Source organism: Pan paniscus, chromosome 6 (genome assembly GCF_029289425.2).
Source record: "Pan paniscus chromosome 6, NHGRI_mPanPan1-v2.0_pri, whole genome shotgun sequence".
NCBI classification, from domain to species: domain Eukaryota; kingdom Metazoa; phylum Chordata; class Mammalia; order Primates; family Hominidae; genus Pan; species Pan paniscus.
Genome location: NC_073255.2, coordinates 12,341,720 through 12,358,529, shown reverse-complemented (window position 1 = coordinate 12,358,529; position 16,810 = coordinate 12,341,720). Strand labels below are relative to the sequence as shown.

The 16,810-nt window shown below is 39.0% G+C and overlaps 1 protein-coding gene across 1 annotated transcript in view; it reads left to right on the top strand.

Annotated features, from left to right (window-relative positions):
- COL28A1 (collagen type XXVIII alpha 1 chain) overlaps positions 1-16,810 on the top strand; it is a 199,480-nt gene that overhangs the window by 106,882 nt on the left and 75,788 nt on the right. The window contains exons 21-29 of the mRNA XM_055115702.2: positions 76-144; positions 1,198-1,266; positions 3,604-3,675; positions 4,430-4,498; positions 7,217-7,288; positions 10,627-10,695; positions 11,625-11,693; positions 15,387-15,455; positions 15,546-15,614. Of these exons, the coding sequence (XP_054971677.1) occupies positions 76-144; positions 1,198-1,266; positions 3,604-3,675; positions 4,430-4,498; positions 7,217-7,288; positions 10,627-10,695; positions 11,625-11,693; positions 15,387-15,455; positions 15,546-15,614 (627 nt within the window). The remainder of the gene's footprint in view (positions 1-75; positions 145-1,197; positions 1,267-3,603; positions 3,676-4,429; positions 4,499-7,216; positions 7,289-10,626; positions 10,696-11,624; positions 11,694-15,386; positions 15,456-15,545; positions 15,615-16,810) is intronic.

Genomic DNA, 16,810 nt, shown 5'->3' with positions numbered 1-16,810 from the left:
AACTAAAGTTTCACTTTAGAGGATTTGAAACTACTTAATTTCACTAACACTATTTTATAAAATTTTATTTTAAAGGGAATCCAAGGTCCTATTGGTCTACCTGGTCCACAAGGGCCCCCAGGACAGGGCTTACCTGGTTCCAAGGTAACTTTGTAAATGAGAGTGGAGTTTAATATATCTATAGTATAATTGCTGTTTTCTGATCAGTGCCAGTGCAAGGGAAGACAGCAGGTAGAATGAACTTAAAAATCAGAGATCTCTACTTAATGCAAAATGTTACTGATATTTCTGACAATTTAGAAAATGTAATATGTATTCTTTATGCTTTAAGAAAGCTTTATTTACACAATTTTCATTTGTTGTTTTCTTTGTTACTTTTACTTATGAGATCCTATTCTAGCAACGCAAGCAGTAATATTAATAGAGGCAACCAGTGGTTATGTGTCTCTCTAGGTTGGCTAATTTTCATTCTCACCACCACTCTGACTGTAGGTGCAACTACTAAAACCTTAGCTAAAGAGATGGGGTCAGAAATGACCTAACAAATAAAAATGTTTTATTTACTTGGGAATCAAATTATCTCATAGATTGGAACTATTATTTTTTCCTTGAGGAGGAGCATGGCACTCATTTAACTAGTTATCCTTAATATTGCTTCTAAGAATCATGAATCATTGTTAAATAAATAAAATACTTCTCTGAGACTATTCACCTTAGAACACACTCCTTAGAGCTGTCCGTGTGAGAAGCTGCTCAATGGACCACTCTGACTATTCTTGAGAGTTTTGATTTGGGGCTTGCCTTGAAAGCTTAAGTTGCGTTCTCTGCTTATGACATTACTCTTGATCAGCAGTTACCTTGGCTTCTCCTGTGCCAATTTTAGTTGTTCTAGAACACAACTGCCTATCTTTTCCAGATACCCTCCACAAGGGGCTCCTTAAAATCAATTTTGAATATGCTATGTGGCCTATATTTTAAGTCAGACCATATATACATCAAACATTATGTACCTTTTTCATTTACATATATATTCCAAATCTGGTGCAAATCCATCCCCCTGAAGGAATTTCAGGCAATATCTATGAATTGAGCACGTGAAACTGTTTTACTTTGTTGATATAAGACAGGTTTTAGGAGATCAACAGCAGGAATATATTATTTTCACTCTGCTGCTGTATTAAACTCTTTTCTTACTAGGGAGAAGTAGGCCAAATGGGACCCACAGGCCCTCGAGGACCAGTGGGAATTGGAGTACAAGGTCCAAAGGTGAGTTGACTGCTGCTCAGAAGTGATATGATACTTTATGTAATATTATATAAGGTTTCCTTTATATCCAATTGCAGTACAGACCCTGCATGTGTTATCTAACTCTACATAATGGGCTCCTTTTACTTTTTAAGTGCGGCTACTACTACTGCAAAAGCTGTAATTACACACGTGGCTCGCTTTATATTCCTCTTGGACAGTGCTGCTCTAAAATATATACTCCACTGGGGTGGCACTTTGTTTATCTTGGTTTATTATAGAATCCCCAGCTTTCGGGACATGATAGATTCTCAATAAATACTGCTGAATAAATGAACGAATACTTAGTTTACCCTTCACAGTTTCGATAAGTCATCCTGAAGTTATATAGGATCTAGAGAGCCAGTTGAGCACTCAACTTCACCATTGTTCTGTTGTTGTCATATTCTTACGAGCATTTGAGTATTAGAAGAATATATAAGATGTAGGTCTAAGAAGAATATACATGTTACATATATAAACATGATTACAAAGGATAAAAAAGTATTAATATAGTAATAATAGCTGCCATTTTTTTTTAAGATGGAGTCTCACTTCGTCGCCAGGCTGGAGTGCAGTGGCGCGATCTCAGCTCACTGCAACCTCCGCCTCCCATGTTTTCTGGTATGTTAAAAAACACATGTTATTGGCTGGGCACGGTGGCTCATGCCTGTAATCCCAGCACTTTGGGAGGCTGAGGCAGGCGGATCACCTGAGGTCAGGAGTTCAAGAACAGCCTGACCAACATGGAGAAACCCCATCTCTACTGAAAATACAAAATTAGCCAGGTGTGGTGGCACATGCCTGTAATCCCAGCTACTCAGGAGGCTGAGGCAGGAGAATCACTTGAACCTGGGAGGTGGAGGTAGCGGTGAGCTGAGATCATACCACTGAACTCCAGCCTGGGCAACAAGAACGAAACTCCATCTCAAAAAAAAAAAAAGGCATTAAGTTTTATGAATCTTCTTACTTTTTGTTTTCAAGTTTATTATTTTCTTCTTTCATCTTTATCATTCCATCTACTTAGTGTTAGATTTACTGTGCTTTTTTTCACTGGCTTGTTTAGGTTAGTTGAAGTTGCTTTCAATTATTTTCCATTTTGTTGCTATTAATAAATGCCATAAAGATGCTTTAAACTGATTGAAAGTAGCATATTTTTTTCCTGAACATTTTAAAGGATTTATTACTAATTGTAAATTAACTCGAAAGCAAGTGGAATTACTGAATATTAGAGCTGGAAGTGTTGTTAGGGCACAAATTTGTTATTTCACTTTTATATTAGTTTTCTAGAGCTGATGTAAGAAAGTACTAGGAACTGAGTGGCTTAATACAACAGAAATTTATTGTCTCTCAGTTCTAGAGGCTAGAAGTCCAAAATCAGTCTGCAGGGTTATGCTTCTTCCAAAACCTGTAAGGGAGATTGCTTCCTGGTCTCATCTTAGCTTCTCAGAGTGTCTGTCAATCCTTGGCATGCCTTGCCTAGCAGATGCTCACTCCAGTCTTTGCCTCTCTTATCACATGGTGCTCTCCCTGTGTGTCTGTCTTCAAGAGGCATTTTCCTCTTCTTATAGTACCCGTTGTATTAGTCCATTCTCTCATTGCTTTAAATAACTACCTGAGACTGGGTAATTTATATAAAGAAAATAGGTTTAATTGACTTACAGTTCTGCAGGCTGCACAGGAAGCATGATGCTGGCATCTGCTTGACTTTTGGGGAGGCCTCAGGAAACTTACAATCCTGGCAAAAGGTGAAGGGGAAGCAGGCACATCTTCACATGGAGGAGCAGGAGAGTGAGAGAGAGTGAAGTGGGGCATGCTACACACACATTTTTAAACAACCAGATATCATGAGAACTCTATTATAAGAACAGCAAGGGGGAGGTCCACCCCCATAACTCAATCACCTCCTACCAGGCCCCTCCTCCAACACTGGGAATTACAATTCAAATAAGATTTGGGTGGGGACACAGAGCCAAATTATATCACCTTTTATACTGAATTAGGGCCCCCCTGTAATGACTTCATTTTCATTTGATTAAATCTGCAAAGACCATGTTTCCAATTAAGGTTACATTCACAGGTACAAAGAGTTAGGATGTCAACATATCTTTTTGGGGTCACAATTCAGCCCATAAAAATAGAATCAAAAACTAAGGCCTAGGGATGTTAAGTAGCTTCCCAAGATCAAATAGTTTAGTATTAATTGCTAATCAGATTTCTCGGAGGCTTTTCTCAGACACTGTAAGATACATCCAATTGCAAGTACCTCAGAATGGAGGTATGAACTTCAGGGAAATAAAATATTTGTTCATTCACCAGGGAGAGCCAGGCTCAATAGGGCTCCCAGGACAACCAGGAGTACCAGGAGAAGATGGAGCTGCAGGGAAGAAGGTAACACCAAGTTTTTCGTATTACTGGAGTAGGAACTGTTGAACCAAACTGATATCTTGGTCCTGCAGGAGCTCGAATAAAACCATTCAGGACAAACTTAGTCTCTTTAAGAAAAAATATCTCACGATCCCAAATGTCCCTTTTCACTTCTCCCTGAGAGAAGGAGTGGCCTATTCAAAGGCTGAGATAGTGTCTCACATCCTCTGCCTTCTGTCTGGTGTTTTGGTTATGGCCTAGTTTCTTCAGGATTTCTAGAAAGCACATTAATTTAAACTTAAGAGAAAGCCACTCCCCCCGCCTCCCCCTAAGAGGCGAGTCTGTAAATGCATTTAGGAAATAAGGCCATTGTAAAGATTTCCTGAAGTATTTTGAGTTGACATTTGAAATACTCATTTTTCAATAAAAGTAGCAAAAAAAAAAACAGCAGATGGAAAGGCTGAAGGTCTTCCCTGTTTTTTAAAAAATCTACCAAATGCGAATGAAGAGCCAAAAGAAAATGAGCTTATTGCTTTGGAAATTGGCTGAGAAATTACTTTTTCATGATATTCCAGCTGCTCTGAGTTAAACTGGAGTTTGATGTTACTTTATTTCAAGTTTATAAACTTCCAAATTGATTTTGAGACTAGAGTGAAGGTATGGTGTGTTTTGGAGAGTCTCAGCTGAATCCACTAATGATAAAAGGCGACAAGGTGGGATGATACGTACAGTCTGTCTACTGGAGGGTCAGCTAAGACATCAGTGTCATTTTCTCTAGGGAGAAGCGGGGCTTCCGGGAGCAAGAGGCCCAGAAGGACCATCTGGAAAAGGACAGCCTGGCCCCAAGGTATGGAAATGACAGTGTTGGAGGAAGCAGCCTGTGTTCTGGTCTTCATACTGAGGAGCCAACTTAGAAGAAATTCGATTGTTATTCTTACTTTGTCAATGTGTTTATGTCTGGCTTAAAAGTATGAATACTATCTTGCAAGCTTTTGGAAGACAGCAAGCATATATGATTCACTTTTATTTTCCTAACATCTATTGTAAGACCCAGCATAGAGAAGAGTTTGACACACGTTTTCTCAATAAATGGTCAGATTGACATTTAAAAAACACATAGGAAGGAAAAGAAGCCTTGAGATACATCGTTGAGATTTGACAGTCCATAAATTTTCTTTATAAAATCTCATGCAATAAGAAATATCACTTTATGGAATGGCCATTTCACTTCACAACTTGGCATAAATTTATTTTAACCACTGTAGAAATGCTAGTTGAATAACATTTTTATATGTTAAGATGAGACTATACAAATTCATCAATAGGATAAGACAACTAGTGACAATAACCTATAGCCCCTAAGATTCCAGGTCTTCCTGCAATTTTTTTTTTTTTTTTTGAGATGGAGTCTCACTCTGTCCCCCAGGCTGGAGTGCAGTGGCATGATCTTGGCTCACTACAACCTCTGCCTCCCGGGTTCAAGCGATTTTCCTGCCTCAGCCTCCCAAGCAGCTGGGACTACAGGTGTGTGCCACCACACCCAGCTAATTTTTGTATTTTTAGTAGAGATGGGGTTTCACCATATTGGCCAGGCTGGTCTGGAACTCCTGACCTCATGATCCACATGCCTCAGCCTCCCAAAGTGCTGGGATTATGGGTGTGAGCCACCGCACCTGGGCTTCTTTCTATTTTTATGTGTAGTTATCAATTCCCATGTAAAGATTGTTATGGATTATATACAAGTCAAGTAAAAATAAAATTTGTATACATATTAGTGTTCTATTCATAATTCTACTAAAATAGTAATTGATGTGTTGTGAACATACTCACTAAAATTGAATCCTTAATCTTAAATGTGAGGATATGAAATTTAAATATATTTGTAGGCTTTTAAACATTTTTGTTTATTGATTTACCAGTCTCAGGGATCCTTTTTGGGTGAGGTGGAGGGGATAACATCATCACGTGAAATATACTTTTAGAAATGCCGATCTGCTAACATTCAGGAGAATTGTTTTTAGGATGTGTTTTTGGAAAATAGGCGCTTGGAGTTAATAACTGAAGCCGTGAGAATGAACAATGTCTCTAAGGAAGAGAGTTGAGGTTTAAACCCCACATTGTAAGGTAGCTGGAGAACAAGAACTCTACAGAATAGGCAGAATGGTAGCATGTTAGGGATACTGAGGAGAAAGGATTTCAAGATGAAAGCAATGGGTGGTATCAGATGCCACCAATAAGGCAAGAAGAATGTGCATTGGAAAGAGAGGCTACTGAATTTGTGGCTTGAGGTGACTTGTGGCTTATGAAAGGCTATTGGAGAAGAGTGGTAGGAACATGTTACATAGCCCAGGTATACCATGGTTCGGTGTTGGCGATTTATTACATGTAATTGGGTTCCTGCTGTTCATTTCTGGGGTGATTTAGGTCAATAACCTAAATTAGTGGTAGTGGAGGGAAGAAAATAAAGAGTTGTGGTTGAATTTTGTCTCTACTGGTAAGTGATAATGATATAAGATATTTGGACATTCAACTTTTTTTTTACACCGGTGCCACTGCTTTACATTAGTGTGGACCATGGAAACCTCTGTGGATTCTACAGGAGGTCATCTCTTCTTAATAAAGTGCCTGCTTTGCTGATGACCTTAGTATAGTCTAATGATTCTCAAAGTGTGGTCCCTGAACCAGCAGCATCAGCATCACCTGGGAATGTTAAAAATGCAAATGCTTGGACCTCAATGCAGACCTACTAAATCAGAAACTCTGGGTGGAGGGCCCAGCAATCTGTGGTCTAACAAGCTCTCCAGGTGATTCTGTTGCTCAACTTTAAAAACCATGGTATAGTAATTTATATTATAAATATTTTAATAGCCTCAGCTGCAGACCATGAGGAATTTTTTTTTTTCATTTGTTGAGCTGTGTACATCCCTGGATATGGCGCCTTGCAGTTGAACCCTAGTTGAAAGATAGTTTTGAAGGTAAAGGAATTCTTTTGGGAGAGCACTGTTTTACACAACCCTGCTGGGCAACAGCTAGTAGTCAGTTCCTACCTCTGCCCCAGGTTAATGCTCAAGCATCTTCCTGCCAATAAAACTATTGGTCTCTTTTGGGGGAAAGAATTAGACTCCCCAGTGAGGACGAAATAGGGCTGTGATTTTTAAAATGTCTCATTTCATGTTTTAAACCTGAAATAGAAAAATTGAAAAACAGCATGAAAAAGCATAGATAGTACTCATTTCTGAAACTGTGAATGTCTCAGAACCATCTGTTAATAGACCAAGGGTGAAAATGAACTATAAATTCAAACAAAAGTTCCAAAAGAAAGATACAAAACTTATATTTTTGAAAAATAGCAAATCATATTGAATAAATAGTAAAGGCTGAACAATCTGAAGTCATCTGATCTCCTCAAGAACATTGACGAATCCTGCGCAACTGAGCTGTGCTCAGGGCGCACCACTTTAAAATTGGTATTAGTCGAGAATCCGGCTCTGCTACGGTCCTTGCTAGATTAGGGGAGGTTGCTAATACCATATGAAAATCTATATTTTCATAATTATTTTGTTAGGGTGACGAAGGCAAGAAAGGGAGCAAAGGAAATCAAGGACAGAGGGGACTTCCAGGGCCCGAAGGACCAAAGGTATGTTTCTCGTATTCTGACTTATGCTTTGAGGAGTTTGTATTTGTGTCTGGTTTTAATATAGTATTAAATTTCCACTGAAAATTGGATTCCTTGTTTCCTTCCCAACAAGTACGAAACAAATACCCCAAAATAAAAAACCTATAGAAAACATACTATTCCCAGACCACAATAGAATGGAATAGATTGCATAAAATATGTAATACTCATAGAAATACTTATGTTTCTAATTTGTCTGTCAGTCCTCTCTAGTAACAACCAAATATTCAGAAGTTGGGATAAAATTGGGACCATAGGAGCTATCAGTTCTTCATAATCTTGCTTTACTAAACAACCCAAAAGCCTGAGAGTGAGAGGCAGCACAGTGATGATGAAGGCTCTTCTTTGGAAGGCTGATTGCATCCTCCTGTGCCATGAACCTCTTGGAGCAAGTCGCTTCAATTATAGAAAGAAGATAATGATATGTTCTATTTCACAGAGTTGTTGTGAAGACTGAAAGAGTTAATAAAGCACTTAGCACATTTCCTGGTATGTAGTAAGTGTTGAATACATCGAATTATTCAGAGAAAAAAATCAATATGGTGAAATGGGAAGTAGGGGATCTATGTCCTGGTAAATTGTTGATAACACAGTGCTGAGGAAGAAGCGAAGGGGATTCTGAGGTGAGCAATTAAGTATGTGTCCTGACTTAGCCTCAGAGACCCACCATTAAGGTCATTTGAACGTGTCAGGAAACAGAAACTGCAAACCTAAGAGAGTTCATGTCTCTAGAAAGATACTAATTGTGAGAAAGAGACAAGGAGTATATTTTAGGACCAGATGATTAAAAAGCACATTTTTAAAAAATGGTGCTGACAAGATCAGATACAAAACATCACCTGTACACCAGTGACTCTTAAACTTCAGTGTCCATTCAGTGTCCATCGGTATCACCTGGGGATGATTACAAATCCAGATTTCTTGTTACCATCCTCAGCTCTCTGGATTCAGTGGTGAGTGAGCCCAGGAATCTGTGCTTCTCAAGTAAATGCCCTGTGCTGCAGGGAGTTCAAGAAGCACATTTTGAGAAGTGCCACTATGTAACAGATGTGTTGTATTAGTATTAATAACAGATTAGTCTTTATGTCCTAGTTACTCTATTTCAAAGTGAACATTTTTCTGTGTTTTGAAATAAAGCTGTTTTTAAAGATGAAGGTGAAGAATTGCCATATGTTAAAGCATAATCACCCCTTAATACAGGGTATTTAAGACCTGTATTTTAATACTCTCCATGATACTTTTCATGGTATAAAAGTAATTGACCTCTTTTTGAAAAAAGAAGTAAAATTAAATCTAGAGACATAATTTTGATTTTCCTTTGGTTTTAGTGAAGAATTTTAACAGGTTCATGTTCTGTTCCTTTGTCAAAGGCTTGGATGGGGTTTTTTTGTGTTTCCTGATTCTTGTCATGTCCTGTGCCATTGCCATCCAGGTTTGGATTTAAGGACTGGCACATACATGCCTTGGCAAGAACTGGGTCTTAGTGGGCCAGTGTGCTCAGCTTGTTGGTTGTATTGGCTAATCAATACAGCGGGAGGCTTCAGCTCTGAAGATGAACACGGCCCTGGGCAGGAGTCTTCACTGGTGAATCTGACTGATGGAGTCCCTGCTGGAGGAAGCAGGATGACTGAAAAGGAAGCTCATGCAATTGAATTTTCAGAGGACATGAGTCAGACGGAGGCAGGAGTAGTCAGCAGTCTGAAAACCTAGAGGGTCATGTTTAGACACAGCATAGAAATAGCTCATTCTCCACGACTCATCTCCACAGTGTTTTTTGTTTGTTTGTTTTGGTAAAGGTCCAGATAGTAAATATTTTAGGTCCTGTAGCCCAAGAGGCAAAATGGAAGATATTATGTAGTTATTTGTATAATGACCACTTGAAAATGTGAAAGCCGTTCATAGCTCAAGGCTGTACAAAACAAGGGGGTGGGCTGGATTTGGCCCACCTACCGTAGAGAAGTAGTTTCCAAACTGTTATGATTATAAACCCCTCCAGTAAAATTTTGATCACATGCCACAGATTTTTAATTTTTTAATTGTGATTTCTATTTATAAGCTATCATACTAATATGTTATGAATTTATATAAATGAAATTTTAATTGATGAGATAAAAACATAGAGACAAGTTGTAATATTTTCTTTATATCCCAGTGGGTCATTTGGAACACCTTGTGGTGTGCGGTGACAATTGCTCTGGAATAGTGTTTTTCACCAGGGGTGCTTCATAAAATTTCATAATCCTGGGCCCCAACCTCTAGAGCTATTGAATCAGAATCTCTGGAGTTTGAACCCAGAACTGTGCATTACCAAACTTTCCTGATAATTCCTCTGCTCTCTAAAATCTGAGAATCACTTGTCTAGATCCAGATGGAACAGGAGAATTACCTGTTGCTCCAGATTGAGTCTTTGAGACTCTAAATATTAGACATCTCCCCCACTAAATGTTTAAAATTTTCTATTAAAAATGTCATTTTTTAAAATCATAGGGGTTCTTTTTTTTGAGACAGCGTTTTGCTCTGTTGCTCAAGCTGGAGTGCAGTGATGTGATCTCAGCTCACTGCAACCTCTGCGTCCAGGGTTTGAGTGATTCTCCTGCCTCAGCCTCTTGAGTAGCTGGGATTACAGGCACATGCCACCATGTCTGGCTAATTTCGGCTATTTTTTTTTTTTTTTTTGTATTTTTAGTAGCGATGGGGTTTTGCCATGTTGGCCAGGCTGGCCTCAAAACTCCTGACCTCAAGTGATCCGCCAGCCTCGGCCTCCCAAAGTGCTGGGATTACAGGTGTGAGCCACCACACCCAGCCCACAGGGGTTCTACTTCTTAAAAAGGATGTGAGATAACATAGAATGGAAGACTATTATACCTTTGGTCATTAAAATAAAACAACAAAGAAAAAAGAGTTATAACCTAGAAGTACACCCTAAAACATTTGCTGAAGATAATTGCTATATTGAAAAAAAAAATTCTCTTTGAGCTTCCCAACATACAACACAAAAGGGAAGCACCATGAATTGCATAATTTTTATTAGCTAATAAGAGGCTGCACAAGAGATAAAATGTTCCTAACATTCAGTGATTAATTGAACATAGTTATTTAAAAGCACTGAAATCTTACTAGTCAATAACTTTAGCAGTGGTTTACAAAAGATGCTCAAATTATTTTCACATTGGTCTTTGAAACAGATAGAGGTCATAACATAATTTTAAAATCTGCAGACATTTCTATACTTTTCTTAATATTGCTTCTATATGTGCTTTCTCTGCTTGAAATGTAGTGAGCATTTTGCTCTTTTTAAGGGTGAACCGGGCATTATGGGCCCTTTTGGAATGCCTGGAACATCAATTCCTGGACCACCTGGGCCAAAGGTATATATTCTTGGGGATTATTTTCTTTTCCTTGACCCTTTGGCAGTTGGAGAAAAAAAAATCATGATACCAGTGAACTAGAATTTTAGTTTTGGAAGAGCCTTAGAAATGATTCCGTTTAACTCTGAAACTTCACAGACAAGCAAACTACAGCCAGCAGCAGAGTTAGGACTAGAAACCAGATTTTGTGCTCTTGGTCCCAAGCTTGTCACTTTACCCTTCATTACGTCTTCCAAATCCTAAACCCTAATGCAGGTAAGAATTTAGAACATTTATTCAGAAGAATCTACCAGGATTTATAATTGAAGAGTTTAGCGAAGAGATATCCACTCAGGTTGGTTGACTGGTTTATTTTTTGAGACAGTCTCACTCCTTCCCCTAGGCTGGAGTGCAGTGCTGCGATCTTGTCTCACTGCAACCTCCACTTCTTGGGGTGAAGTGATTCTCCTGCCTCAGCCACCCAAATAGCTGGGATTACAGGTGTGCCACCATGCCTGGCTAATTTTTGTGCTTTTAGTAGAGACGGGGTTTTGCCATGTTGCCCAGGCTCATCTTGAACTCCTGGATTCAAGTGACCCGCCTGCCTTGGCCTCCCAAGGTGTTGGAATTATAGGTGTGAGCCACTGTGCCTGGCCTTCACTCAATTTTAAGAGCATTCTCAGCCATTCTTAAAGTCGAAATATTTGAGTCTGAATTGCCACATATTGTTTCAATGGACTTTCTCCCAACAGCAGTAATAGTCTTTACTGACAGGTGTTATTTACTTAGGATTTGAAAGTCCCCTCAAATATGTTTGAAGAATATACTATCTCAAGGTCTGAGATGGACAGATTAAGCTCTTTACAGAGTGGCCAATGGTTTTTTTTGCTATGTGTGCTTGTGATTTCTTGCACAACTGTAGCCTGTGAAATGTTATTTGAAATGTACAGGGAGATAGAGGAGGACCTGGGATACCTGGATTTAAGGGAGAACCTGGACTTTCTATTCGAGGACCAAAGGTATGCTTTATTCATGTTCTTTTTGTTCTTCTGTATCTGAAATAAACGAAGGTAGATTTAATGCATAAGTTGGTTTTTCTACTTGTGAGGTTTCTACATTGATTAACTAAAATGTAAGAATATAGCTATTCCCTTTTTTAAAAAAACAAGCAATCACGTAGTTTATTTTTCATACTTGTGGGGAAAAAGTAGCTCTTATGGTTAAATTTTTTGCTGATTAGACAATTGTTTGAAAAATGCTCTTTTGCACTGTCAGTGATACAAGGCATTAAATGGCCTCTGGCCTCTTCATTTACATATTAGTGGCTGAAGTATCTATTCTGCAAAACATTGTCCAAAAAAGCATGTGTGCTTGGAAGCTTTGCTGAATAAAAATTTCCTGTTTTATTTATCCTTTTGAGTTATTTCAAAGGGAAAGACAAATAAGAAGAAACCAGGTTTCTGTAATCATATCTGGTTTTTCATGGCAACGAAGCACCATTTTTCCTCCTCACACTATACCCAGCACCACAGCAAAATTTAGCATGTATAGCATTCCTAGGTGTCAACCAGCATATCTCTGTTTATGAGGACAAGCTTCAGGGCCCCATCATTAGCACTTTTAAAATCAATAGCATGTTGTTACGTAGCTTTGAAACTTGCTTATATTCTCCCATACTAAGTTGTCTTATCTAGATAAAAGGGTTCAAGTACTAAACTGATGACCTTCAAAGTTAAAAGAAGAAAACATGGAGTCATTTTTTAAATAAAATATGATGCAAAACCTGTTGTATAAAACTGACATAAATTGGAGTGGTTCTTTTTAAAGGTAAAGGGAGAATCTTGAGCCTCCCCTGTTTTTATTGCTTTAACAGTCCTCCCTGCTAGAGTGACAGCTGCCTTAGTTTGCCCGGGATTGAAGGGGTTCCTGGAACGCATGACTTTCAGGGCTAAAACTGGGAAAATCTTGGGCAAACTTGGACGAACTGTTCATCTACTTCCCACAGATCCCAAGGTAACCCAAACTACGTAGACCACTCTCTTTAGAAACACAAGGTATATAGACAGCTCATGGAGACAATAGCAAATTTTCTAATGTGAAAACTGCAGCTATGACCTTGATCAATTATATTTGCGTGACAATTTTGATAGATTGAAGCTGTGTATTCACAATCCAATTTATACATCTCTCTCTACTTATACTTCTGTTTGCAATAGGAATACAATCCAATTAAATGTGCTGCTAGAGTTTATAGGCCTCACCTGTTTTCTGTTGATGATTATTAGGCATTATAGGTGATGGTATTTAAAGATATTTGCCTCTTCACTCAATCATTTTGCTACTCCCCTGGACTCTAATGATACTCTTTCTGTTGTTCTTCCCTAGTTCATGAGTTTTTCAGTTTTGGGAGGGTCATACACACCTTTGAAGGTCTGACGGAAGTTTTAGCACATTAATTTCATTTTGTGTAATACTTCAGGGGTCTCCCAGATGCCCCCTAAAGCTGATTTCAAAATACTAGGTTTCCATTTTTACCCTAATTTCTATTGAATGAGAGAAACACTTTGAAGTAAATAACTTTGTAGGACATTTCCTTGAATCCAGTACAGAAAAGCCAAGTGGCAAAATTCCATCTATAAAAATATGGTAAGGAGTCCAAAATAAAAACCTGCTCCTCCTCTTGCTCCTTGATATTTCCTGTTAATAATAGAAGTAACAAGCTACCTGAGATTTTTGCAGGAGCAAGGACAAAGATCTCTATAAAAAGGATGTTTGTAAACTGTGAGTGTTTTCATGGTTTTCCCCTCCACTGTGGTGTCAGACGTTAAACAAGAGCAGCTGCTGACAATTTGTTCTAAGTTTGGACTGTAGAAATAAAAACTGAAAAGTAAATTTTGATTCCAATTTTCTTTTCCTTTTAACTCAACCGGGGAGCTGTTACTGCTTTAGTTTGTTGTTGGCCCTCTCCTTGTGTAAACATGGAGATAAGTGGAAAACTTATTTTGGGACAAGTTTCATATGCAGATGTTTAGAGCTTCATCCTTAAATGTAATTGGAATAGCATAAAAAATTGGTTCTGAGAAGTGACCAGTTCCCCGTAGTTGGAATACACCCAAATTTACCTGTCCTGAAGACCATGGGCTTCCTTTCTCTCATTCAACTTTAAAAAATCACCTTGAGTTTTTGTTGATGATGAATAGTAGTTTAAATTTTTATGAGTGGCCACATATTTCCTAAAGATGATCATTCTTAAGAAGGTTAACCACATAAAAACAGCCTTTTAGATTTAATAGGAAATAACAGCTGTTGCATTCCTGGTTTTTAAAATAAAGTTTCTGATTGCTTAAAGAGTATATAAAAAATTTTCCCCTGTTCCCAGTCAATTATTCATTTATTGGAGTATAGTTGAGAATAGTTTTTGAGAGTTGGACTTTGGGCAGTATTTTCACTTGGAATAATGGCAATTTGATCTCCGAGTTTGCTTGCATATGAGGAAAGTTCTTAAGAGTCCTGCTACTTTCTTTCTACATTCTTGGAAAACAAAGGTCTGCCTGTTGTTAGAGTTTCCTCCCAATATAAAGAAAAACCATAAATATTTTAAAACATGAGCAGCTCTTTATCAAAACAAGGGCTGCATATTGACAAGGGCTGTTGTAAGAGTCATCAACAACAGATCGGTGTAACAGATAGGTGGAATATGTTGTAAAAAGAAGTGTTACAAGTTTTAAATAAAAGCGTAATGGACTTGTAGGTAACCTTTTTTTTTTTTTTTTAAATGAGGCAGAGCCTCGCTCTGTCGCCCAGGCTGGAGCACAGTGGTGTGATCTCTTCTCACTGCAGCCTCAGCTTCCCAGGTTCAAGCAATTCTCCTGCCTCAGCCTCCTGAGTAGCTGGGATTACAGGCACCCGCCACCACGCCCGGCTAATTTTTGTATTTTTAGTAGAGACGGGGTTTCACCATGTTGGCCAGGCTGGTCTTGAACTCCTGACCTGGTGATCCACCCACCTCAGCTTCCCAAAGTGCTGGGATTACAGGCCTGAGCCACCACACCCGGCCACTTGTAGGTAATCTTCTAAAAGATCCTTCTTAATTTTTTTCTCTCCCCCCGTTTTACTTTAGTCAGAAATTTTCTGATTTCTGTTTGTGAGACAGTTATCAGTCTTAGAAAACTCTGTTGTCTAAAGGACAATAATCACCCCTCCCTGCTCTTTCTGTAGGAGACTAAGGGCCGCTACTAAAAGTGTTTGATGCCTAAGGTCATCACTGGAAAACAATATTTACAGCTTTTTCCTAGGTCTCAAGATATGAATCACAAACTCTATCCCTTCATAACTTGTTTTTGAAAAATTAATGTGTTTTTATTTTCATCTGGGTTTATTTATTCCCTGTGTAATTCGGGCCCCATTAATGAAGACAATAGATTTAACGCAGCAATAGGAAACTGTAGTTATCCCACACTCAAAATTTTGCTATGTATTCTTTTCTACTCTTCTCACATTGTGCTTAATAAATTTTCTTTTTTATACTTCTTCTTGATTTATGATGCGCTAAAAATTTATAATTTTAAGAATTAAAATATTAGCAATAAGTCATTTTCTAACTCCCGGGTTAGAAATCGACCGTTGGCATATTGAGCTGGTGTTATGCTTAAGTTTGACCAGGTGTTTTATAGTTGAGTCTCATGATATCACTGATGTTGGAATTTACCCAGGGTGTCCAAGGCCCTCGGGGACCAGTGGGTGCTCCAGGACTCAAAGGTGATGGCTATCCTGGTGTGCCTGTAAGTGGGACATTTTTTTCTTCCCTCCCTCCTTTTTGAGTGTTGCATACTACAAGGATGCTCACTCCCTCCCTTACTGTGTCATCTCAGGGACCTCGTGGATTACCAGGACCCCCTGGGCCGATGGGTTTACGTGGAGTGGGAGACACTGGAGCAAAGGTAAGACTTTAAAGTAGGCAACGTACTAGCTTCTAAGAGTGCACCTATAGGTAGGTGACTTTGGTAAAAATAAAATTTTTTATCAGCTAGAAGAGTAGAGGTGTCTGAAATAATTGATAAAGTTATTTGCCCTTATCTATAGACTTCCTGGGGAACTAATCTGAACATGTAGACTAACTTTATGGTTTGGGTCCTCCTTCTCTGATAGCAACTCGCATTCCTTTGCTGCTTCCTCTTCTTATACCAAGATCAGGGTTCAAGTCGGAGATCTCCTCTCTCCTCTAGCCATACTCTTTCCCTAGATACTCTCGTCCAGCCCCATGGCTTTAACCACTGTCCACACACTGATGACTTCCAAATACCTATCTTTTCTCCCTTAAAATCTGGTCTCATGTATCTAATTTCCTACCATGTATCCCCTCTTGGGCTTCTCACAAACATCTCTAATTTAAAATAATCCAAAATAAGATCCTTGATTTTTGCCCCATAACCCTGCAAATGGCTCTTCCATGCTCAAGCCAGAAGGATTAAGCATCATCCTTTGTTCCTTCCTTTCCCTCTCCTTCCTCCACACCTAGTCCTTTGGTAAATCCTGTCAATGCTACCGCCAAAATATATCTCAACTCTGGCTCCTTTTTTTCTTTCTGCTTCTGCCAGGCAGACTATGTCATCTCTTACGTGGGCTGTAAAAATAGCCTCTTCATTGGTCTTCCCTCTGTTCCACCTCTGTCCTCCTATAACTTAGCAGGAAGAGTGGTCTTTTAAAACCGTAAATCAGAGCATACACCATTCCTTCCTAGAAACACCCTGGTGGCTTCTCTTTCAGACTTTGAACACTTCCCATGGCCTTGAAGATCCTTCATGCCCCGACTGCAGCTTCTGTCATTTCTCCCTGGCTGCCGACATTCAGCCAAAATGGCCTGTCCTACTTCAGCTCATTCCTGCATCAGGGACTCGCCAGGATGGCTGATTATTAAAAGCTTAGCTCAAATCTCACCTCCCCGACCACCCATACAGAAAGCATTACTACCCCAACCCCTCTGTATGTTTTCCATGTAGCGTGTATCACTTTCTGAGATCATCTTCCTCATTTATTTCTCTGCATATTCCATGAGAGTGAAGGTTTTCCTGGAGGCAGGCTTCTTGCTTTGTTCCCTCCTAACTTCATGTCACCAGAACTAGGTGTACCATTCAGT